General features: G+C 45.5%; 1 protein-coding gene and 1 non-coding gene across 2 annotated transcripts; both read left to right on the top strand.

The window, feature by feature from the left end:
- Window positions 1-8,310: 8,310 nt before the first annotated feature.
- LOC123817840 lies at window positions 8,311-8,421 on the top strand. Its single transcript, XR_006785539.1, has one exon. It is a non-coding gene; the product is annotated as a U6 spliceosomal RNA (small nuclear RNA).
- A 3,108-nt stretch (window positions 8,422-11,529) lies between these two features.
- Window positions 11,530-25,326, top strand: SUMO2 (small ubiquitin like modifier 2). The gene is made up of 4 exons (XM_045837476.1): window positions 11,530-11,689; window positions 13,303-13,434; window positions 19,495-19,566; window positions 25,082-25,326. Exons 1-4 carry the CDS (start codon window positions 11,669-11,671, stop codon window positions 25,142-25,144), a joined length of 288 nt encoding a protein of 95 aa, XP_045693432.1. The 5' UTR covers window positions 11,530-11,668; the 3' UTR covers window positions 25,145-25,326.

Below are 25,326 nucleotides of genomic sequence, written 5' to 3'. Positions count from 1 at the left end.
TTATTTACTTTTAGAGAGAAGGGAAGGGAGGGAGAAAGAGAGGGAGAGAAACATCAATTTGTGAGAGCTACATGGATTAGTTGTCTCTCGAGCACCCCCAGTGGGGAACAGGCCTGCAACCCAGGCATGTGCTCTGACCAGGAATCGAACCTGTGACTCTTCAGTTCGCAGAATGGTGCTCAATCCACTAAGCCACAACAGCCAGGGCAGAAATTATTCTTATAATCAGAAAAAGTTATCTATTAGCACATTTACTATGTAATTTTCAATTTAAAGGTAAGCCAGCTTTATACCTGTAACTAATACAAAATAATGTTGAATGTGAACTAATTGAAAAAAATTTTTTATTTAAAGAGTCACCACAAATTATGTATTTCCACATTTATGTGAAGAAGTGTATGTGTGACTATAACTCTTACTGGTGTGGTTTGGTGGGTAGGGCGGCATACAGCAGACTGAGGGGCCGCCCGTGCTTGTGGGCCAGGTCCCCTGCTGGGGACATGCGAGAGGCAAGATCAATGTCTTTCTCCCTCTCTCTCTCCCACCCTTCCCCTCTCTCTAACAATAAATAGATAACATCTTTTTAAAAAAGATTAGAAATTAAAATTGAGAGATAAGTGTTGTGTTATGAGACTATGAGTTAATTAAATGTTAAAATTCTTTTTTTAAATGTGTGTTTATCTGTACACACACATATATTTTTTTTAAGATTTTTTATTTATTTATTTTTAGAGAGGGAAGGGAGGGAGGGAGAGAGAGAGAGAAACATCAATGTGTGGTTGCTGGGGGTTATGGCCTGCAACCCAGGAATGTACCCTGACTGGGAATCGAACCTGCGACACTTCAGTGCCCAGCCCGTGCTCAATCCACTGAGCTACACCAGCCAGGACTTAAAATTCTTTTTAAATGTTTCAAACAACAGGATAAAACAAAAAAATAATGCAATGAGAGAAAATGTTTCACTGATGTTTAAATACAGATATGATACATACATATGTGCGAAAACATGAACAAAATACATATGTATGTACATGAACATGGTGAAAACCTGCTTTATAGTTCTGGTAATGTATATCTAGCCACATCAAATTTCAAGGTAAAAAATACAATTATAATGTAACAAATTTCTTATTTTTTAAGATTTTATTTATCTATTTATTTATTTCAGAGAGATGAAGGGAGGGAGAAAGAGAGGGAGAGAAATATCCATGTGTGGTTGCTTCTTGCGTGCCCCGCACTGGGGACCTGGCTCAAAACCCAGGCATGTGCCCTGACTGGGAATCAAACCAGCGACCCTTGGATTCACAGGCTGGCACTCAATCCACTGAGCGACACCAGCCAGGGCGCAGATTTCTTATTGGAAGGTAAAAACCACTCTAGCCCTGTGGTCCTCAAACTTTAGTGACCTTCAGCCAGTGGTGTCCAACCTGTGGCCTTGGGGCCACACACAGCCCAGAATGGCTGTGAATGTGGCCGACACAAAATCGTCAATTTACATAAAACATTATTAGACTTTTTTTTTTTTTTTTTTTTTTAGAGAGGGAAGGGAAGGAGAAAGAGAGAGAGAGAGAAAGAAACATCAATGTGCGGTTGCTGGGGGCCCTGGCTTGCAACCCAGACATGTGCCCTGACTGGGAATCGAACCTGTGACACTTTGGTTCGCAGCCCGCGCTCAGTCCACTGAGATATGCCAGCCAGGGTGAGACTTTTTTATAATTACGTGTCAGGATGGATTCACTGTGTGGCCCAAGACAACTCTTCTTCCAGTGTGGTGCAGAGATGCCGAAAGGGTGGACACCCCTGAGAGTTCATTAAACCATGGATTCCTGGGCTCCGTCTCCAGAGCTTCTGATTCAGTAGCTGGGGATGGTGTGCTGGGTATTTGTACTTCTGACGGATTTTCAGTCGGAAGTGGTATTGTTGCCCAGGGGACCGCCCTGTAAGAACCCTCCTTCTGACTTTGTTTTCTCACCTCAGGGTGAGGAGTAATCGATCACAAACCAGAGCTGGAAGAGTACAGACAGTATCTGCATCTGGCACAACTGCAAAATATAAACTTTGTTTGCTTTGTTTGCATTCATTTAATGAAACAGACAGCCTCGGATCACGGGGCCCCACCCGAATGTAGCAATGAAGGGAGGAGTAGGATCCAAGCACTCATGGGATTAAAGGAACGTGGAATTGTCATACCAATGCAGACGCTGCGTTACTGACAGACGCGCGGGAGCCGTAACCGAGGGGATTTGGTATTCTCACGGCAACCGCTGTGTTACTACCCCACCGGCAAGTCACTGAACTCCTACTGATCGCTCCCTCTGAGCACTTTGCTATTTGCTGAGACAAAGAGGATGAAAATCAGTAACATCTGCCCCCCGCCAGAGCTTACAGGACCCCTCTCCAAATGTGTTTGTGCAATATGTGTGTTAATGTCAGGGAATGCCCGGTACTGTGACATGGAACACTAAATTCCCTATGTACGTGCCCAGCCGACGATATAAAGTGCGATGTACCAGGTCCTTGGCTTTCACTGCTGGCAAAATCTTGGGCCCCGCCTTCTTAGCTGTGACCCGAGGAGAGAAAGCTGGAAGGTGTCTACATCACCATTCTGCTTCCAGGTTTCCTGCAGGATTCAGGAACCCAGCATTCCGTGTTCCTGCAGTATTCACGAGGAGCTCAAGCACCTACTAATCTTAGTAAGAACTGAAGGAAATCGATGGCATAAATCATGTAGTTTAGTCGTCTGTGTTATAAATTCAGCTACATGTTTCTCAGGGGTTTTGGCAAGGATTTAAAGGTCAAGACAAAATCTATGATTTTGTTTTCCTGAACATTTTAGGAATGATGTTTCTTTGGTATCTGACCCTGAGAAATACATTCTACATTGCCCTATTCTTATCCTCTACTTTGAACACTAGGGTTTTTTTTAAATTAAATTAATTAGTTTATTTATTTTAATATTTGACTGAGTATGCTGTTACGGTTATGCTGACTTTCCCCCTCTGCCTCCCTCCCCCCAGCACTCCCTGCGCCCTCAGCGCCCTCAGGAGGTTCCCACAGCTTTGTCCATGTCCGCGGGCCATGCGAATAAGTTCTTTGGCTGCTCCATTTCCTGTCCTGTGCTTTACATGCCCATGGCTACTCTGTAACTACCTATTTCCACTTTTTCATCTCCTCACCCCTTCTCCTCCACTCTCTCCCATCTGGCAACCATCTGGTAACTACTTTTCTCTTGCTGCTTTTAGGATTCTCTCTTTATCTTTTTTTTTCTTTATTTAAAGGTTTTATTTATTTATTTTTAGAGAGGGGATGGGAAGGAGAAAGAGAGGGAGAGAAACACCAATGTGTGGCTGTGTGGCTGCCTCCCACATGCCCTATACTGGGGACCTGGCCTGCAAGTGCCTTGACCGGGAATTGAACCGGCAACCTCTTTGTTCGCAGCCCAGCACTCAATCCACTGAGCCACACTGGCCAGGGCGCTCTCTTTATCTTTAACCTTTGGCCTCTTAATTATGATGTGTCTTGGAGTGGCTCTCTTTGCATCCACCTTCTGTGGGACTCTCTGTGCTTCCTGGACTTGCAACTCTATTTTCTTCACCAAATCAGGGAACTTTTCTTTCACTATTTTTTCCAATAGATTTCCAATTTCTTTCTCTTTCTTTTTTTCCTTCTGGCACCCCTATGATGCAAATGTTGGACTTCTTGAAGTTGTCCCAGAGGCTGCTTATACTCTCCTCATTTTTTTTTTTATTCTCTTTTCTCCTTGTTATGTGTGGCTGTTTTTTGCTTCCTTGGAAATGTTCCAAATCATTGATTTGATTCTTGGCTTCATCCACTCTACTGTTGTTGCCCTGCAAATTGTTCTTTATCACAATTAGCATGGGGGTGTCAAACTCGTTTTCACTAGGGGACCACGTCAGCCTCGTGGTTGACTTCAAAGGGCCGAATACAATTTTAGGACTGTGTAAATGTAACTATTCCTTAACAGTTAAGCAAGAACTTGGCGCTGCTGCCAGGTAGAAACAAGGTGCTGGGCCAGATAAGACAAGGTGGAAGGCCGGATTCGGCCCGTGGGCCTTGTGTTCGCCACCTGTGAATTAGTGTATCCTTCATTTCTGATTCATGTAAGGTCCTCGCTAAGTTCCTTGAGTATCCTTATAATAAATGTTTTCAACTCTGCGTATGATAGATTTGCTTATCTCCATTTTGTTTAGCTCTTTTTCTGGAGTTCTGATCTGTTCTTTTCTTTGAGCCATGTTTCAAATTTTAAAAAAAATATATTTTTTATTTATTTATTTTTAGAGAGAGGGGAAGAGAAGGAGAAAGAGAGGGAAACATCGATGTGTGGCTGCCTCTTGCACGCCCCCTACTGGGGAGCTGGCCTGCAACCCAGGCGTGTGTCCTGATTGGGTATCAAACTAGTGACCCTTTGATTTTCAGGCTGGTGCTCAGTCCATGGAGACACACCAGCCAGGGCTGGGCCATGTTTCTTTGTCTCATTGTTTTGGCAGCCTCCCTGCCTTTGTTTCTATGTATTAGGTAGGCCTGATTTCACTCCGTGTCTTGGTGGTGTGGCCTAAGGTAGCAGGTGTCCTATAGGGTCCAGCGGCACAGCCTCCCCTGTCACCCAAGCCCTGGGTACTCATGGTGTGCCCTTTGCGTCGGCTGAGTACACCTTCCTCTTGTAGTTGAGACTTGGTTGCTGTTGGCAAATCAGTGTGAGGGGTTTACCCAGGCCAGTCAGCTGCAGGGACTGTGTGTGACCACTGACCACCAGCCTCTGCCCTCCTTGGAGGATCATCTGAGCAGGGGCAGGGTGGTGGTGCTCTGACGTGGTCTGTAGCTGTCCACTGGGGGCGCTGGCCCTGGGGTTTCCCTGGTGGTGCAGGCCAAGGTCAGCCCCCTCCTCTGTTTTGCCCAGGGCACCCTGTCTGAGTTACGAAGCCATCTGAGATGGCTGCTACTTGCGCTGGCCTTGGAGATCCCCAGGAGAAACCAAGCAGTGAATCTAGGCTGGCAGCTGCTGCTGGTGCTGGGCCTGGGGCTCCCTGAGGCCACCTGTCGAGTGTTTGACAGGATTTAGGAAGTTGTGAAGCAAGAGTCAAGACCAGTCATTCATATGCAAAAGCAGTTGGGTGGGGCAGAGTCTCTGGGGATCTTCAAGATGGGTCAAGCAGTGTTATCCAGGTTGTTGGAGCCTCAGATGGGGCACCAGTTTACCATATCTGAGTATTGGCTTACCGTGTCTTAGTGCGTGGAGGGTTTAGCAAAGGGACAGTGGCCTCTGCCTGGCTTGATGCCAGACACTTCAGTTTCTCCCTGGGTACCCTGGGCACCCTAGGGTACCCGTGGTACACATCATTTCAAGATGCGACCCCAGTGCTGGAGCTCACAGGGAGTAACTGTGAGCAGGTGGGTCCTTGTGAATTCTTTAAAAGGAACTGCTTGGAGCTCCAGAAGTTCCTTCCACCAGCTCAATCCCCACTGGTTTTTGCAGCCAGAAGTTATGGGGGACTTATCTTCCTGGCACTGGAATCCTGGGTTGGGGGCCTGGTGTGGGGCTGGGACACCTTGCTCCCAAGATACTCGTCCTGAATTTTTATCTACCACATATGAATATGAGACCAGTCCATTCCACATCTGCACCCCTCCTACCAGTCTGGATGGAACTGGTTTCTTTAATTCCACTGTTGTCAGGCTTCCATTCAACTCAATTTCGTAGTTGTCAGACTTACATTGAACTGGATTTCTAATGTTCTGAGTGATGGTTGTTCTATGCTTCAGCTGTAATTTTGATGTGGTTGTGTGAGGAGCTAAGCCATGTCTGCTCATGCTGCCATCTTGACCAGAAGTTTTTTATTTTATGTTATTTTTTTAAAGATTTTATTTATTTATTTTTAAAAAGGGGAAGGAAGGGAGAAGGAGAGGAAGAGAAACATCAATATGTGGTTGCCTCTCTTGCGCCCCCTGCTGGGGACCTGGCTCGCAATCCCGGCCTGTGTCCTGACTGGGAATAGAACTGGCGACCCTTTGCTTTGAAGTCTTGCACTAATCCACTGAGCCGCACCAGCCGGGCCAGAAGTCTAGTTTGTTTGTTTGTTTGTTTGTTTTTAAAGATTTTATTTATTTATTTTCAGAGGGAGGGGGATGGAAGGAAAAAGAGGGAGGGAAACATTGATGTGAGAGAAAAATATCGACCAGTTGCCTCTCATGCCCCCAGCTGGGGACCAGGGCCACAGCCAAGCATGTGCCCTGAACGGGAATCAAACCAGCAACCTTTAGATTGGTAGGGTGATGCCCAACCACTGAGCCACAGCAGTCAGGGCCTCACACTACTTATTGATATTTAATTAGCGTTCTAGAAAAACTAGGCCTTTCTTGCCCAAGTTCCTAGTTAAGCCCTCGTGGTGAAAACTGCTCACCGCACAAGTCCCTGCTCATTTATCCGTTCGCGGGCCCGTTAGGATCCAGGACCTGATACAAAATGCTGGGAACAAAACTGGAAAAAAGACCGACGTGTCTCCCCTTTCGTGGAACTCCTTTCTGCTGAGCGAGTCAACCAAACGAAGATTCATGTCAATGCAACACGACCGGTGCTCCTGGCATCATCCTAGGGTATTTTCCTGCATGTGCTCTCTCTGCGGCCTTTCCACGGGGGCCTGGGTGCAGTGGTACAGTAACCAAGCGCCGTGCTCAGAGTCCGCAACCCTGAGTTCAGTGTGATACTGTCTCTGCGACTTGAAGCTGGGTGAGCACGTTGTCCAACCTCTCCGTGCCTCACCTTCTTCGTCTGTAAAACGGGGATATTAGCAACACAGGCTTCGTGAGGACAAAGGGCTTGGCGCAGAATCTCCATGTGAATTAATGTCTGCCACTACTCTTTGTTTCCATGTGGTATAGTCTCTGCACTTTCCTTTTCCAAAGCACCCTTTTCCTGCCCCTGTGAAAATGATGGAGGGAGAGACTTTATGTTGGGAAATTTCTATCTTTTCACATTCCCCCCCCACCCGCCCGGAAACTGGAAAGAGACTCTCAGTATATACACGATTTTAGTAGATCCCCTAGGCTCAGCTCACAGAATTCCAGTTTGCCATTGGAATCCGTATTGCTCACGCACCTAAATATACTTAACTACTTTTTACAGGAACTCTTCCACAATTGCCTGAAGGTAGTTTTGTAATTTAGCATACATGGGGAGAGGGGGCACATTGCAGGACACACTCATCAGTCAGAAGCTCAAGACTAACTAAGCCTTTGATGACTGGAAGTTCCTATGTATTAGTGAGGGTAATTTGGATGTGGCGTAGTCTTCATCGATGGCTCTGCAGGGCTGGGAAGGTGTGTGACAGTGACAGAAGCCCTGGGCTCAGGACAGCAGGGACAGCATCTCTCCCTTTCTCTATGGGACCTGGCACAGCACCCAGCACGATCACCCCCTGGCATACAGCAGGAGCTCGCTCAACATTACCTGCCAGCTGTGCGATATTGGGTAAGGTACTTAACTTCTTTCAGCCTCGGTTGCAAATAAATAGTACATTTGCTTAAAAGATTTTGTGTAAGAAGAAAGCGAACTATTATTAACTCCCACCCAGTGCCCAAGGCAGGACAGTTGGCTCTCTTCCCCTTTCAGTTCGCGCGCATTTCCTACCCAGCCCGCCCCCCACCCCACCACCAGGTTACATTTGAGTCAGGGAGTTTGCTCTGCTTCGTCTCCCCAGTGGGAGAGGGCTTTTGCATGTGATAGTTTCAGTTTCTTGATGCGTTCAGTGACTCTCCGAACACTTGTGATGGACAAAACCTGAGAGTTGGGGGAAAGCAGGCACACTCAGGAACCCAGGAAACGGAGTGTGACGGAAGAAGCAGAGGCCTCCAGGAGGAAATGATAAGAAAGACCTAGTTAGATGGTTCACCTGGATTAGCTCTTAAAGGGCTTTGCAGGTCCTTTAAAAAAAAACCAACAACAACACATTTTTAAAAAATTTGTTTTCAGAGAGAAGAGAAGGCAGGGAGAAAGAGAGGGAGAGAGACATCAATGTGTGGTTGCCTCTGGCACACCCCCAAAGGGGACCCAGCCTGCAACCCAGGCATGCGCTCCAACTGGGAATCAAACCAGCGACCTTTTGGTTCACAGGCCGGCACTCAGTCCATTGAGCCACACCAGGCAGGACAAGGGCTTTGTAGGTCTTATAAGAATTTTGGACTTATATGAGGCAGAGGATTGCCACTGAACCAGGGAATGGCAGAAGCTCATTTTGTTGTGATTTTACAACGGTTCATGTCCCAGACTTTAGTGTACTAAGAATCACCAGGGACGTGCTCTCTTTGACAGCACATATACTAAAATTAGAAGAATACAGAGAAGATTAGCATGGTCCGTGAGCAAGGATGACATGCCAAAAATTAAAATCACCAGGGAAGCTTGTTAAAAAGGAGGGAACCCTAGCTCTGTCCAGGTAGCTCAGTTGGTTAGAGCATCGTCCTGATACACCAAGGTTGAAGGTTCAATCCCCAGTCAGGGTACATACAAGAATCAACCAATGAATGATCTAATAAATCCAACAGATAGATGTTTCTCTCTCCCTATCATCAATAAATAAAAAAAGTTTTAAATGTCATTTAAAAAGGAGGGACCTTCCCCTGGCTGGATGGCTCAGTTGGTTAAAGCTTCATCCCAATACACCAAGATTGCAGGTTTGATTCCCGGTCAGGGCGCATATAAGAATCAACCAATGAGTAAGTACATTAATGAGCAGAACAACAATTTGACGTTTCTCTCTCTCTCTAAAATCAATCAATAAAAACAATTGTTTTTAAAAAGGAGACATACTGGTACCCAAGAATATACATTTATTTTTTAAATTTTAATTTATTTAGCCCTGGCTGGCGTAGCTCAGTGGATTGAGCGCGGGCTGCAAACCAAAGCATTGCAGGTTCAATTCCCAGTCAGGGCACATGCCTGGGTTGCAGGCCATGACCCCCAGCAACCGCACATTGATGTTTCTCTCTCTCTCTCTTTCTCCCTCCCTTCCCTCTAAAAATGAATAAATAAAATCTTTTTAAAATTATTTATTTATTTATTACTTATTGTCCATTGAGGCATTTTATTTGCACTTATATATCACATCCCTAGGAAACGAATTTCAGGATTTCCCATCCTGTGTGCTTTTGTCTTGCTTCTTCGTGGCCCATGACCCTCGCTGCCAGGATGGAAGCAGGTTATTTTGCCATTTTTCTAGATTTTTGAGATCCACATCGAACCCGGGGCTGGTTCCTCCACCCTTGTTCAACCTGTCTGTGAGGGTCACAACAATTTTCCCGGCTCCGTGGCCATCGAGAATTTCAAACTCGCCAACGTAACGATGCTTCATCATCACAGTTAGAAACCAGACGGTGACTTGGGAGTTTGGCCTAATAAAAACCCAGTGTCTGCTTCTCTTTTCGGCACCGTTGGTATTCTTGAGAGCATCAGCCAGGACACTCACGAGCACCTTCACGGGGGCACGGAAAGACGGCGGAAAGAGGACAAGGAGGGGTGAGCACATGAAGACTATGCATTTAAATCAGCGTCCTCTTGATTCTTATTCACGTCAGGACAGCCCTGGCCGGGTAGCCGCCGGGTAGCCCCGTTGTTTGGAGCACTGTCCTAGTACCCCCCAGGTGTGGGGTTCAAGTCCCTGGTCTGGGCTCACGCAAGAGACAACCAACGGATTCCCGGATGGGTGGAGCAACAGGTCGATGTCATCCCCCCCGCACCCCCCGCCCCGTAAAGCCAATAAATGAATTTGAAAAAATACCCAGGGTCAAGTGGGACTTACCTTAAAACAAAAAGATCAGTTAGGAGGCAATTGCAGCAGCCTTAGGGAGAGAGAGCTGACGGGAACTCAGGCGCCCCCTGCCCCCTGATGAACCTTCCTTCTTAAGGTCTAAGGCTTTCTGCTGCCTGACCCGGAGACTGGACAGAGCCTCTTGGCTGGAGAAATAGCTGGCAGGGATTAGAGCGCAGAGTAGACCGGACTTGGAAGTGGATTGCGCGGGAATGTGGCGCGGGAATGTGCGGGAAGAAGGGAGGAGTCAAGGTCAAGGACGCCCCCTGCGGGGCTTGGAGCAATGTGGTAACGGCGTGCCCTCCCTACGGTGGAGCGGGCCGGCCGGAGAAAGTCAAGTGAGGACTTTTCGTTGAGGTCTGCTGAGCTTGGGGTGGCTTTGGGACACCCAACAGGAGACGTTCAGAAGTCAGTTGGATGTATAGGTTGCACGCAAGCACGGAGAAGGATCTGGACTAGACATACAGCGTTGAAAACCATGAACAGAAAGCTGGTCGTGGAAGTGGGTGAAATCACCCCAGGAGAGACAACTGAATGACAAGGGAGTGGGTCTAGAAAAAACCCAAGGAACACGGAAGGGAAGGGGTGAGAGGGGTGCGGGGGGAAAAGTGCCAAGGAGTCCAAGACAGACCAGAGTCACACAGTCCGAAGTCACGGGGAGGGCGGGAGGGAGGCCACCGCAGCGACGCGCGGCCAGCGCGCCGGGCTCACCCCGTCGGCGGTGACCTTGCAGGAAGCAGCTTTTGAGGCCACGCAGGGACAGCGCCAGATTGCAGCGGGCCGAGGCGTGAGTGGGAGGCGAGGGAGTGCAGACAGCTGGCATGGACATTTTTTCAAGATGCTTGCCCAAGAATGGAGAGAGATACGGTGGCAACTCAGGATGGAAATAGCACTGAGTCCTTTTCTCCGCTGGCGGAGTGGAGGAACATACAGGGACAGAGAAAATAATAAAGCCTCCTGGGAGGAGTTGGGGGGCCCCACTGCCCAGAGGCCAGGGTCCGCTCTGAAAACGGCAGGGGCCCGGCCGACTGGACGGGAGGCTCGATAGCGGGCAGTCCCCGCGGAGGGATTCCCTTTCCCCTTGGAGGCTGGGGCCAGGCCGCGGGCCAGGAGTGCGGAGAACGAACATTTTTCCTCGGCCGGCCCAAGTGCAGGATTACCGGGGGTGCGTTAGCAGCCACCGCACTGAGGCAAGGCCGTGGTGGGAAGCGGGTTGAGGCTCAAGGTTTGAAATTCCCAAGACGAGAGGCTGGCTGGGGGGAAGTGTCACGTTCCTCTAACCGTGGGGAAAATGCTTTCGGCCCAATGAACAAGAGGGATTTTTTTCCCCTAGAACCTCATGCTGGGGCTATGCTTTAGGTTTCCCCGTCCTCGTGCAGTCAGCGGGCCTTCCCCGGCGTGTGTCTCAGGTCCAGGCCTCAAGCCTCCTCGTCCTCAACGAGGACCAGCTGGAAGCCATTTTGATTAAGCTCCACCACAGAAGGACAATACAGCCCCGCCCAGAGCAGGCGCGCCCCCGCGGCGGGCAGGGTGCGCGTGTCCGCGCCTCTTCCCGCCGGCCTGGCGGGCGCCGGGCCGGGGCCCGGCAACGCGGGGCGAGGGGGGGCGGGGGTGGTTATGTAAGCGTTGCGCGCTCCCGCGAGGCGGCAGCCAATGGGAAGGTCTGGCGGCTCGTGCTCGCGCACGCAGGGTGGGGGGAGGGGGCGCACAACGTGCGCGCGCCCTCTCCCTCCTCCACCGCTGCCGCCTCCTTCTTCTGCCGCTCCTGGTGCTGCTTGTGTGCTCCTTCGGTGCGGACCTGGTACCTCTTTTGTGAAGCGGCAGCTGAGGAGACTCCGGCGCTCGCCATGGCCGACGAAAAGCCCAAGGTGAGCTCGCCGCCGGCCTCCTCGCCTCGCCGCGCGGCGTGGTCAAGGCGCGGGCCGGGGGGCTGGCCCAAGCCGCCGCGGGCTCCCCGCGCTTGCCCGGGGCCCCCCATGGGCCGGCCGCGGTTCAGGCCCGAGCGTTCCGCGCCATTTTCCTCCCTCCCCTCTTCCTCCCGCGCCGGAGGAGGCCCCGCGGCCCTCCCCCGCCCCCGGCCGCCTCGGAGTGCGCGCCGGCGCGAGTAGGGCGGGCGGATCGCGGACGCTCGCAGGCCAACCGGCTGCGAGCGGGGCTTCTGGGGCCCGGCCCGGCGGGCGCGCGTGAGGAGGGGCGTTAAGGCGCGCAGCGTCCCCACCCTTCGCGGATCCCGCGCGGAGCTTCGGCGGCTTTTGCCGCCTCCTGGGTGGCGGGGAGTTCCCTCCCTCCAGAACTTCCCCCCACGGGGATGAGAGCCGCGGGCATCGTGGGACCCCTGCCCCGGGCGGCGGCGGCGGCCCGGTGAGGCTTCGGGGCGAATCAATGGGCTGCCGACGGGTTGGAAGCCGGATGCGGGGCGGGCGGGCGGTCGAGAGGGGCCGGGGATTCCCGGGGAGTATTTCCTACTTTAAAGACCTCGGAGTCCCAAGGGGGGATGGGCAGGGGCTTTTCCTGGGGGATTCAGGAACCCCTAACCTGCGGAGACCATGTGGTTTGGAGAAGTTGGAGGCAGATGTACGAGCGGAGGCTCAGGACGTTTTAGAGGCGAGAAAAGGCTTAACTTTTCAACGCGGTCTCGACGCAGCAGGAGGCTGGTCCCGTGCGGACCGGGGCGCACGCGTCCACCTGGCACGCGGGACTTCTCTCTGCTTTCTCCTGTGACACCCGCTCCTTCCTTTCCGGAGTGACTTGCGGGCGACACAATTCCTCCGCCCTTGATTTCGGTGAACTTTCAAATGGGGTCGAAATCTGCAAGGAGGACTCGGAATAAACTGCATTTGACTCATGTCAACAAAGGGGAGGGGAGAATAGGAGCTCCCAACTAAAAATAAACAGAATGAAGCTGCTAGCAGAGGCGAACGTTAGTAGGGGTTCCGACTTTTTACCGCTGCTTCCGAGGGTATCGGGATATTCTAGGGTGTTTTTTTTTTTAATGTAGCTTGAGATTTAAGTTATAAAACTGAATTCAGTGACTTTAGAGAATTGTAATGAGTTTTGAATTGCAAGGTCTAGATTTTCCCCCCGCACTGCATTCTGTACTTCAAGTACATTGAAAAAGAGAAAGAACGCTCGTTTTTCATCTTTTTAAGGAAAATATTTTGAAAGGGACATTAAATAGGCCATTTTGGACAATTCAAGAGAGCGTTGCAGTGAACTGAGTGGGACTCATCGTTTAAAATCGATTGCTGCCTCCGAACTTACTGCGTGAGGTTTCTTTCTGTTCGTGACAGCTCCTTAATATCGTTGCTCGAGGATTTCTCATTTTTTCAGATTGATTTCAGCGGCTGAAAACATCTATATGCTCTTTTATCATACAGAATGAGAAACCTGTTGATTTCTGAAGCAACTTGGGCTGCGGCTGCTTTAAAAGGTGTTTGTTTTTCACATTTTCCAAATTATACTTTTATTTTTCTTTCAACAGGAAGGAGTCAAGACTGAGAACAACGATCATATTAATTTGAAGGTGGCGGGGCAGGATGGTTCTGTGGTGCAGTTTAAGATTAAGAGGCATACACCACTTAGTAAACTAATGAAAGCCTATTGTGAACGACAGGTGAGGAACTGATGTGCACTTTCACTGAATAAAACTGATTTAAATAAAAAACAAACCTTATTTTCATGAAATAGAAGCTAGACTAGCATGAGACAATAGACTGACTTTGGCGGGGTGAACATGCTTATGTCCTCGATCATACATTTGGTATGCTGATTCTTTGTGAAAACCCCTAGGATGGTTTGGTTAATGTATGATTCTAGTCCTGTTCCACAAGTGCATCATATTATCCTCAAGATGTGGTTGGTTTCCAAGGGAGTACAAGAAATACGAATGAATAAGGTAAATGGTCTTGTCAGGCTCTTTTTTAAAAATATATGATCTTTATATTTTCCATCATTACTATTTAGTACCCTTACACCCCTCCCCCATCTTTTTAATTAAAATTTGACTTAGGTCAAACCATTTTGAGTATTTTAAGCAGTTTGGAAACAATTAAATGTGCACTTAATGACATTGCCATTTTCCTGAACCGTGCATAACTTTAATGTTTTCTTTTTACACTAATAATAAGGGTCATGAAATTTAACCTGAGCCCCAAGCATAAACATTTTTATATTAGAGACATTTGCATTTTACTCAGACAATAGTAACTAGGCATCAAGAAGAGGAAGTAGAAGTGAACAGGTGCTGGGAGGTAAATGCAAACTTTAAGACAAAGAAGCTTCCCTTTGTGATGAGTCTATAACAATGTAACTTTAAAAATGAATTTTGCAAGTATAAAAAAATTCTGGTACCTAGATCAGTTAATACAGTAATAACCTGGCAGACGTATTTTTCTTGCTCAACCCTGAATATATAATATATACAAGTTGAGGAACCCACTCGTTTAGACTAAAACAACTTGTCTACATTGCAAACTTTCCCCAAAATAGCCTCAAAGTAGAATAAGACTTAAACCTGCAGAAGTTGGGAAGTTGAGTTTGAGTTGAAACTTGATCTTCCTCCAAGACATACAAAAGGATTTGAAAGAAACTGAAGGTATAAATTCCTTTTTGAAATTGAAGCTTTATTTTATATCTTATTTATAACATAAGAGAATACTGTGCTTATAATTCTTCCATCTTTATACGTCAACTTTTTTTTTAAAGATTTTATTTTATTTTTAGAGGGGAGGGAGGGAGAAAGGAGAGAAACATTAATGCGTGATTGCTTCTCGCGCGCCCCCTAGTGGAGACCTGGCCTACAATCCAGGCATGTGCCCTGACTGGGAATCAAACCAGTGACCATTCAGTTCACAACCTGGCACTCAATGCACTGAGCCACACTAGCCAGGGCTTCATACATAAACTTTCTTATAAACCCTGACAAAGAAAGACAAGATCTTCAGTACACTCTTACTTGAATTTTGGTAAAACATCCATAACAATTAGTAAATGTATACTAGTTGATTGAGCTAGATTTTTTTGCATGGCATCTTTAATATTTGAACACTAATTCCCCTTCAGGTTACAGGAGATATTTAAGAGCTAAGCATTTTGTAGAACTTATAAGTAACCAAACCTTATACCAAATGGAAACATCTCTATTGGTGGTTTTCAACAAAATTCTCAGCGTATCTTGCTTTAGTTTTTTGTAATTCACTAAATTTTAGCCTTTAAATGGTCATCTTTTTTTCCTTTTCCTTTTTTTTAAGGTTTTACTTATTTTTAAAGAGAGGGGAAGAGAGGGAGAGAAACATCGATGTGTGGTTGCCTCTCACTGGGAACCTGTCCTGCAACCCAGGCATGTGCCCTGACTGGGAATCAAACCCGTGACCCCTTGGTTCACATGCCCCTGCTCGGTTCACTGAGCTACACCAGCCACGGCAAATGGTCATATTTTTTCAACACTTACGAAAATAAAGACATCTTATGTTTCTTATAGAGGCCCTAAAGGATTTTTTTATTTAACTGATAATTACCAGATGCCTACCTTGTGCTGGGGCATTCATTATGCTACGTACCAGGAAAACAAAAACGCATAGCACATCCTCTATTCCAGACTGTCCCTATGGGCGATTGTCCTGTAAGATCATGTTGCTGGAACAGTCAAGAATTTATTGAGGTTTTTCTGCTATGTTAAAATAACTTTGGTGTATTACCCAGTGCATATACAATTTTCCTTGAATTTTTTCAGTTATTAAGCTTATATTTGACTTAGCTTGTTTGGGGCCACTCTTAATTTGCACTACAGGAAAAAGCAGCACTGGTAATTCATAAAAAATAATTCCAGTGCTTATCTGGGAATGCAAACATGATTTGAAGATACGGTTATTTCTATTTTCCTCTTAAATTAGGAAAAATTGTGGAGTTTTGAGACAAGATCCGTATTTTGGTTTCAAATGGTTCCCCACATTCCAAGGAAGTTGAAGTATATCCCAGTTGGGCTGATTCCCCTCTTGTTAAGTGTAGGTACAGGCTATCAAAACACTATATTTCTTTATTAATTTGTATAGCTAGAATTTTTTTTATCTCAGATTAAACATGTAACAGAGCACTGATTTTAATCCTAGAAATCTTTTTCTCTGGTGTCCCCCACGCAGTAGATAGCACCGTTCAAAATCTAGTGCGGTCACAACCTCGGGGTCATCGATGGTGGTGCTTCCTGACGCCTAAGCCATCGGCACATTCTGCTCTCTACCTAAACCCGCTCTGCCCAGTACAGTAGCCACAGACCACGGGCGAGTGCTACTTGCAATGTGACTAGTTCAGATTGAGATGTGCTGTAAAGTGTAACACATGACAGATTTTGAAAATGTTGATTACATAGAATTTTTTTTTATTTTTAATTTATTTTTAGAGAGAAACATCCATCAGTTGCCACTTGCACATCCCCAACTGGAGACCTGGCCTGCTGCCCAGGCACAAGCCCTGACTGGGAATCTAACCAGCGATCTTTGGGTTCACAGGCTGGCACTCAGTCACACCAGTCGGTGCTGAAATAGGTTTTGAATAAGCTGAATTAGAATATTTTACTAAAAGTTTACTTATTTTTAACTTTTAATGTGGCAGGTAGAAAATTTACAATACATGGCTCACATATTTCTGTTGGATATTATAGCTAAGCCTTCAGCCATTTTATTCCACTCTTGCTAAGTTTTTATTTTGGAGAGGTCTCTGATTAATTCAAAGAGCTCCTGTTCCCATCACTCAATCCTCTCATTCTCCTCTGTTTTATTTGTTTAATTGCTCACTGTCTGTATTTGCGTCTGCACAACACACGGAAATTCCGCAGGCAGAGGGCACAGGGCCTCGTTCCCCTGGTTCTCTAGAACCTAGACCAGACCTGGCATATCGAACATGATCAGTAAGTGCTTACGAAATGATGGGGAATGTTCAAACCGGTATTTCCAGAGATCGGGTCCTAAGTCAGTTTTTCATTCATGTGTAGAATCAGGGTTTCCCTGCTTGATAACAGCTGCGTAGCGTTCCGCTGACTGATTCAGAGCATTTCCATTCCGGTGTGGGTTTGCTCCAACATTGCATGGGGTGTCGGGTGGTTTCAGAGAACACAGATTTATTGGTTCAGTCTAACTCATTTTTGTGAAATGAGAAAATGGACCCAGAGAGACAAGCTCACCCAACTCTTCCAACAAAACTCTAAAGCTTAGGGATGAGGTTTATTGAAAGGAGGAACCCAAGTACTGGTTTAATGTAGCTTCTTTGAATTTATATGGTTTATGTAATCTTAGACAAAATTTCTGAATTTTGAACTTGATCACTAGAAAAATCTTTGTTGATGAGGGAAAGCATAAAAACAGGTGTGCTTATACATAAATACAATGGGCTTACATTCTGACGCTGCCTCCCCCTCCCCCACTTTGAAAGGCCACACCATTGACATGGGCTTGCCACTGGGTGTAGTGAAGGAAAAACCCAGCATATAGAAGGTGCTTAGTATTTTCTTGGAGCAAGGAGTCTTCAGTGGGGTGTTCATAAATATAATGCCTGAGGACTAATACTTGGCATTGAATTCTTGGTTGCTTTGTGTAATTGCTAATTAAAACTGAAAGTCACAAGGAATTAAGGTGTGGATGTCACTTGCCTGATGGGGGATTACTTGTGTTCCTCAAGACGCCTTAGTCTGAAAGTGGTGTCAACGGCTAGAGTTTGCAGGAAAGCAGCATGACCTTCATGATACGGGTGGTTCTAAAGACATTCAGCAAATCCTTTTTAAGGGAATACAGGCATTATTCAAGTATTTGTTTGGCACTTTGAATGTTTGTAGTCCTAGGAACTCAGTTCAGTTTTCTCTTAAATATTCATTGAGGTGCAGAGTTTGTGTAACAGTAATTATAATTCATAATTGGAGCATGATCTAGGAGTGACTTTTTGTAAGATGCTTTCTAGAAAGCGGTCTTTCAAGGTAATATGTTTACAGTATACCTCCAGAGACACTTTGTTTTTTATCTTCATTTGGCTGCAGTTGCCAGCAGCTTCCCTGCTGTGTTCCATTCCCCTTTTCCCAGCCCTGTTAGGAAGGTAATGCTTGATAAGTAAAACATTGGAATCCTCTTTTGCAGAAGGGGCATGTTTAGGCTCATTTATTTCCTTAATGCATTTAAAAATTCTCCCTCCTTTTAAAAGATTTTATTTAATTTTTTGAGAGCGGGGAAAGGGAGGAAAAGGGGAGAGAAACGTCAGTTGGCTGCTTCCCACGTACACTCTGACTGGGGGCTGAACCTACAAGCTCAGTGTGTGCCCACACCAGGGATCGAACCAGCAACCTTTTCTTTGCAGGATGACACCCAACCAGCTGAGCCACACTGGTCAGGGTTAAAATTCCCTGTTTATAATCTTTCCCAATTTAATAGCATTAGGTTAACTTATTTTTTAAAATGTTTATTTAGTTTTTAGAGGGAGAGAAACATCTGTGTGTGTGTGTGGTTGCCTCTCGTGTGCCACTAACTGGGAACCTGGTCTGCAACCCAGGCCTGTGCCCTGACTGGGAAAAGAACCAGTGACCCTTTGATTAGCAGTCAGTTGCTCAGTCCACAGAGCCACACCAGCCAGGGATAGATTAAATTTTTTTGATTTTTTTTTTTTAGATTTTATTTATTTTTAGAGAGGGAAGGGAGGGAGATAGAGACATCAATGTGCGGTTGCTGGGGGTTATGGCCTGCAACCCAGGCATGTGCCCTGGCTGGGAATCGAACCTGGGACTTTGGTTCGCAGCCTGTGCTCCAATCCACTGAGCTACGCCAGCCAGGGCCGGATAGATTAATTTTTAAATAAAAAATGAAGCAGTGTTAGATGGCTAATGCTTTTTTTTCCATTTTACTCCATCAGTATTTAGTATTTACTCTTACTATGTGCAAGGAGTACAAGGGGATCACGACAGTCTGGGTTCCTAGTCATTAGGCTTACTTTCTTTTTTGAAGATGATCATCACATTGGTACTAAAAAGAAAATTGAAAAGCAGCTGCTTTCGAGCTATTCCAGGAATGTTATGAGTGGACTGTGGTCTTATGGATGCTTACAGGACAGCCAACTGCCTTGTGTTCTAGTGGAAATGCCCCGGCTTCCCTAGGATAACTTACTAAGTAACTCTCTGTGTGCTCAGCCTTGCGTTGAGTCGGGGCAGAGGTCACTTGTGCGTGGTGGTGGGAACTGTTAGGATAAAAGTGGAGGCAAAGTGGCTTTTAGGCAAAATTTTATTTTAATCATTGCATCTTTGTAGGTGACTATAGTTTTCGTTATTAAGGGTATTTTTCTTTTGGGGAGTTCTTTAACGTACATTGAGGAATATTGCTGTATGCATCTTTTTAAATTTCCTTTTAGTATCTTAAATACACTGCTTGACTCAAGGTATGATCTGTTCAAGCTTGGAGTAGCTATGGTCTCAAAAGCAGTACAGCTTTTTTAAAGAAGACCTTTATTTAAAAAACATTTTTCCAAAAAGAAATCAAATACAGTTTAAAGATAGAGTGAAAGGCACCCTAAATCTTTTTACCCACATAGAAATATTGGTAACATTGTTGATTATTTAGGTCTCAATACATTCATGGCTAAATATACCTATAGTTTTATTTTCCACTGTTTCTCTGCATTCTTACTGCTTTTAAACTCTCTCATCCAGGGTTTGTCAATGAGGCAGATCAGATTCCGATTTGACGGGCAGCCAATCAATGAAACAGACACACCTGCACAGGTAAAAATCTCTTTGTGCTAACCGGAAAAAACAATGTTTTTCTTTTCTTTCCTTTGCTTTTTGTAATTTTCTCAACAGCTTTGTTTATTTGTGAACTTGCAGATGTTCGAATGTAATTTTTTACCTCATTTCAGGCCTATGTAAAATATGGCCAAAGGGGAACAGAAAGAAAAAAATAGGAATAGATTGAGGAAATACCAATAGTTTGAAAATATCTGGTTATCACTTGGTAAAGCTAATAGGTCATTTACTTACTTTAAACCATTTTTTCCAATGTCTGTTTCTTTTGATTTTTTAATTTATTAAAGATTTTATCTTTAGAGAGAGGGAAAAGGGAGGGAGAAAGAGGGAAGGAAACATCAATGTGTGGTTGCCTCTCATGTGCCCTCTAACGGGGACCCGGCCTGCAGCGCAGGCATGTGCCCTACACTGGGAATTGAACTGTAACCGTTGGGTTCACGGGCTGGCGCTCAATCCACTGAGCCACACCAGCCAGGGCGGAAAAATGATTTTTAAGAAGAAACTTAGATTGGAAATTTGAATTAGAGCCCAAGTATTTTAAAAAAGTTTTTGTCACCCAGTAAAAACTAGACAGTGATAAATATGGTGTGAGTAAGTAGCACATCAAGATTGTGGTTTTGCTGATAATCTTCAAAAGTTTGAAATGTCTGAGTTATACTTGATGGGAGAATATTTTGAAGAAATTTCCGTTTGTGAGTGTCTGAGGAGCAGTTACAGTCCCTAGCCACAAGGAGGGGCTGAACTCTCTTGACAAAAGAGTAAAGGCTGTTTTATCCTTTGAAGGCACTTCAAGTTTCACTGCAAAATTTAACGTTCCAGTAATTTATTTCAGTAAATAGTCTGAAGATCTCTTTTGATTGTTTTAAATAATAAAAAGAATCCATTGTGCTAAACTGTGACAATTAGTATGTATTTTCTTTTCTTTTTTTTTTTAAACAAAGATTTTTATTTTTTAGAGTGAGGGGAAGCAGAAGGGAGGGAGAGAAACATCTGTATGAGAGAGAGACATGGATTGGTTGCCTCTTACACGCCCCCCGGGAACCTGGCCCACAACTCAGGCATGTGCCCTGACCGGGAATCGAACTGGTGACCTTGTGGTTGGCAGACTAGCACTCAGTCCACTGAACCACACTGGCCAGGGCTCCTGTTTATTTAATTCTCTTTTATTGATTTGAGAGAGAAACATAGATTTTTGTTGTTTCACTTATTTATGCATCCATTGGTTGATTTCTTGTATGTACCCTGACTGGGGGTCAAACCCCCAACCTTGGTGTATTGGGATGAAGCTCTAACCAACCAGTCTACCCTGGCCAGGGCTAGAAATGTATTTTTTGTCTTATGAAGCCCTCGCCCACCACCACAAGATAATTCTGCAAATATTAAACTGAGGAGGATTTGTTTAGAACTTCATTATAAAATCTTCCAATGAATATGGAATTGAACTCATTTTAGTGTTTACAATTTTAGAATGAAATTGATTTGTTAGAATTGTAATAAATTAGTAAATCTTATCAGCAGATTTTAATAGTGTAATTATTATGTGCCCATGATTCTATTACTTTCTTCTAGTTATTTAATTCTCATAGCTGAATGCTATTCCATTTTACAAAAGAGGGAATTAAGACTCAGTTATTAATATTTTAATTCTTCAGCTCTACTTTGAGTATATTTCAACTTCCTTAGAAAGTTATTTCTTGTCTTTAGGTGTCCAAGTTACTTTTACCTCCAAAATTAACCAGCTCTTAAAAGAAATGCTGTGATTTTTTTTTTTTTTTTAATAAAGATTTCATTTATTTTAGAGAGAGGGGAAAGGAGGGAGAGAGAGAAAAACATCGCTTGGTTGCCTCTCGCACACCCCCCACTGCGGTCCTGGCCGGCGACCTGGGCGTGTGCCCTGACAGGGATTCAGACTGGAAACCTTTTTGGTCTGCCGGCCAGAGCTCAGTCCACTGAGTCACTACAGCCAGGGCTAGGAAGACATTTTCAAGGGTAATTGTCAGCAAAATAAACAGAGCTTATATACTTTATAGTGTTGCCATATGTACCAAAACCTTTCTATTGTCAACATGGTTGTTTTATGTATAATGTGTAAGTAGTGAATCTTGCAAACTTCATTTGTGAATAGCATTTTAAAATTCAAATTAGGTTTTTTAATTAAAATTTAAAAAATACATATTTTTAGACAGAGGGGACAGGAAAGAGAGAGAGAAATATCAATGTGTAGGTGCTTCTCGCACACCCCCCGACTGGCCTGCAACCCAGGCATGTGTCCTGACTAGGAATCGAACTGGCGATCCTGTGGTTCGCAGGCCATAGCTCCATCCAGGGCTAAATTAGGTGTTTTTTAAAAACCAGTGTTTTCTTATCCATTCCCTTCCCTTACTGCATAGAGGTAAGGACTGTTTCGTGCACAGGCAAGGATAGATTCATGTTACAGACAGATACATTTAAAAACACAAATGTTGCCTGGTTTTTAAATTTTGTCTTTAGCCTAACACTAGTATCCTAGAGATATTTTTACTTGTGTAAATCTGCTTATTTTTTCCCATTTTTAATTACATTGATTATACTATTATACTTGTCCTGATTGGTGTGCCGCCCCCCCCCCCGTCTTTGCTCCTTTCCACCCAGTACCCCACACCATTGTTCATGTCCGTGGGTAGTGGGAATTTATTTGGCTACTCCATTTCCTGTACTGTACTTTATAGCCCATGGTTGTTCTGCAACTACCTATTTGTACTTCATAACCCCCTCACCTCTTCACCCATTCCCCCACACCCCCTCCATCTGGCAACCATCAAAATGCTCTCCGTATCCATGATTCTGCCTCTGTTCTTGTTTGCGTAGTTTGTCTTTTAGATTCAGTTGTTGATGGATACGTATTTTTCTATTTTAGTGTTCATAGGTTTGCTCTTTTTCTTTAAAAAGTCCCTTTAACATTTTATATAATAATGGTTTGGTGGTGATCAACTTCTTTAATTTTTTCTTGCCAGGGAAGCTCTTTATCTGCCCTTTGATTCTAAGTGACAGCTTTGTTGGATAGAGCAATCTTGGCTGTAGGTCCAGGGTCCAGTGGCACAGCCTCCCCTATCACCCACGCTGGGTACTTGAGGTGCATCCTTCATGTGGGCTGACTGCACCCTCCTCTTGTACCTCTGAATCTTGGTTGCTGTTAGCAGATCAGTGGGAGGGGTTTGCCCAGGCCAGTCAGCTGCAAGGACTGGCTGTGACCACTGACCACCAACCTCTGCCCTCCTTGGAGGATCATCGGTGCAGGGACAGGGTGGTGGTGCTCTGACGTGGTCTGTAGCTGTCCACTGGGTGCGCTGTCCCTGGGGTTTCCCTGGTGGTGCAGGTCAAGGTCAGTCCCCATTGGTATTCTGTCTAGGGCCATCCTTCCTGAGCTATAAAGCAGTCAGAGATGGCTGCTACCTGGGCTGGCCTTGGAGATCCCCAGGCGAAGCCAAGCTGTGAATCTAGGCTGGCAACTGCAAATGCCGGGCCTGGGGTCACTTAGTAAGAGATATGGGGGGTGCCAGGGTCTCACTGAAACTGGCTGTTGCTTGTTTGAGGGGATTTAGGAAGTTGTGAAACATGAGCCAAGACCAGCCATTCACATGGGGATGTCACTGTTGAACAGGTTATATATTGGGTGGGAATCCGTATCTCCAGGGTAGGGCAAACAATGTTAGCAGGGTTGATGGAGTCTGAGATATGGTACCTGCAGGCTGGATCTGTGGCTCTGGGGCAAGGCTCAGAAAAGGGACAATAGTCTCTGCCCACCTTTCTATCTGGGAGAGAACTGTCCTCCAGCTCCCTCATTGATGCCAGACACTTCAGTTCCTCCCTGTGTGCCACTGGTGCCTTTTTTTTAAGCTGTTCACCTGGTACTGGAGCTCGGAGGCCGGGAGGGAATCTGAGTAAGTCCGTGTATACGTTCTTCGAGGGGAACTGCTTGGGGCCCTGGAAGTTTTTTCCACCAACTCAATCCTGCTTGTTTTTGCAGCCAGGAGTTAAGGGGACTTAATCTTCCTGGCACTGGAACCCTGGGCTGGGGCGCCTGGTGTGTGGCTGGGACTCTGCTCCTGAGACATCTTTCCTGATGTTTTATCCACCACACATGGATGTGGGACCGGCCCATTCCATGTCTCTGCCCCTCCTACCAGTCTGGATGGGTGTGGCTTCTTTAATTCCGCAGTTGTCAGACTTGCATCCAGCTCAGTTCCTGGTGGTTCTGTTTTCGTTGTAACTTGGATGTGGTCGTGCGACGTGAGCCGTGTTTACCTATGCCGCCAGCTTGACCCAGAGTCCCTCTGCTTATTCTTCAATAACAGCTATGTGGTATTTCGTGTATAATTGTATCATATTTCTTTGGGTTTCTATTGATAACTTAGGTTATTTCCTGTTTTTTTGCCCCACGTAAACAACATAGCAGTGAGATCCTTTACATGTGTAATTCTTTAATTTTTAGTAATTGCAGGAGGTGACTTAACTCATAGACATACTGAGGTTTTTCCAAGATTTTATTTATTTTTAGAGAGAAGGGAAAGGAGAAAGAGTGGTAGAGAAAAATCAATTTGAGAAACTTGGATCTGCTGCCTCTTGCATGTGCCTTACTGGGACCTTGCACTTGGTAGGGTGATGCCCAACCAACTAAGCTGCACTGGTCAGGGCAGACATACTCAGTTTTCAGGGTTTCTATAATCTTCACAAAGAAGACCAGGAAAAGGTTACTTAAACCTAAGTCTGATTCTTAATTAGCCTCTGAGATGTTGAAACTAATGAACATTCGAATTGGGTGAAACTTGTGCACCTTTTCGGGATATTTAGGTTTGATAATTATACATTTTTTAACAATTTTATTTACTGATTTGAGAGAGAGACACATCAATTTGTTCCACTGATTCATTGGTTCCTTTTTTTTTTTTTTAAGATTTTATTTATTTTTAGAGAGGGAGAGAAACATCAGTGTGTGGCTGTCTCCCACACACCCCCCCACTGGGGACCTGACCCACAACCCAGGCATGTGCCTTGCTTGGGAATCGAACTGGTGACCCTTTGGTTTGCAGGCTGGAGCTCAGTCCACTTAGCCACACCAGCCAGGGCTCATTGGTTGTTTCTTGTATATACCTTGGTTGGGGATCAAACCCACAGCCTTGGTGTATCAGGAAAATGTTCTAACCAGCTAAGCTGCATGGCCAGGCTGATAATTATAACCTTTTTTTTTTTTTTTTTTTTTTAAGATTTTATTTATTTTAGTTTTAGAGAGGGGAAGGGAGGAATAGTGGGAGAGAAACATCAGTGTGTGGTTGCCTCTCAAATGCACCCCACTGGGGCCTTGGCCCTCCACCCAGGCATGTGCCCTGACTGGGAATCGAACTGGTGACCCCCTGGTTCACAGGCTCAATTGACTGAGCCACACTAGCCAGGACTATAATTATAACTTTAAGAGCTGAATAATCAATGGCTTTCGATTTTTTTCCCTTTATGTTAGTTGGAAATGGAGGATGAAGATACAATTGATGTGTTCCAGCAGCAGACGGGAGGTGTCTACTGAAAAAGGGAACCTGCTACTTTCCTTCAGAACTCTGTTCCTCCAGACCAAGAAGACATTCTCAATTAGAAAACTGCAATTTGGTTCCACCACATCCTGACTACTACAGTATAGTTTTCTCTATTCTTTCATTTCCCTTTCCCCATTCCTTTATTGTACATAAAGTAACTGATGTATGTGCACAA

Source organism: Phyllostomus hastatus, unplaced genomic scaffold (assembly GCF_019186645.2).
Source record: "Phyllostomus hastatus isolate PE091 unplaced genomic scaffold, TTU_PhHast_1.1 phas_contig_210, whole genome shotgun sequence".
Classification (NCBI taxonomy): domain Eukaryota; kingdom Metazoa; phylum Chordata; class Mammalia; order Chiroptera; family Phyllostomidae; genus Phyllostomus; species Phyllostomus hastatus.
Note: the sequence above shows the minus strand (reverse complement) of the source record. Positions and strands in the feature narration are given on the sequence as shown.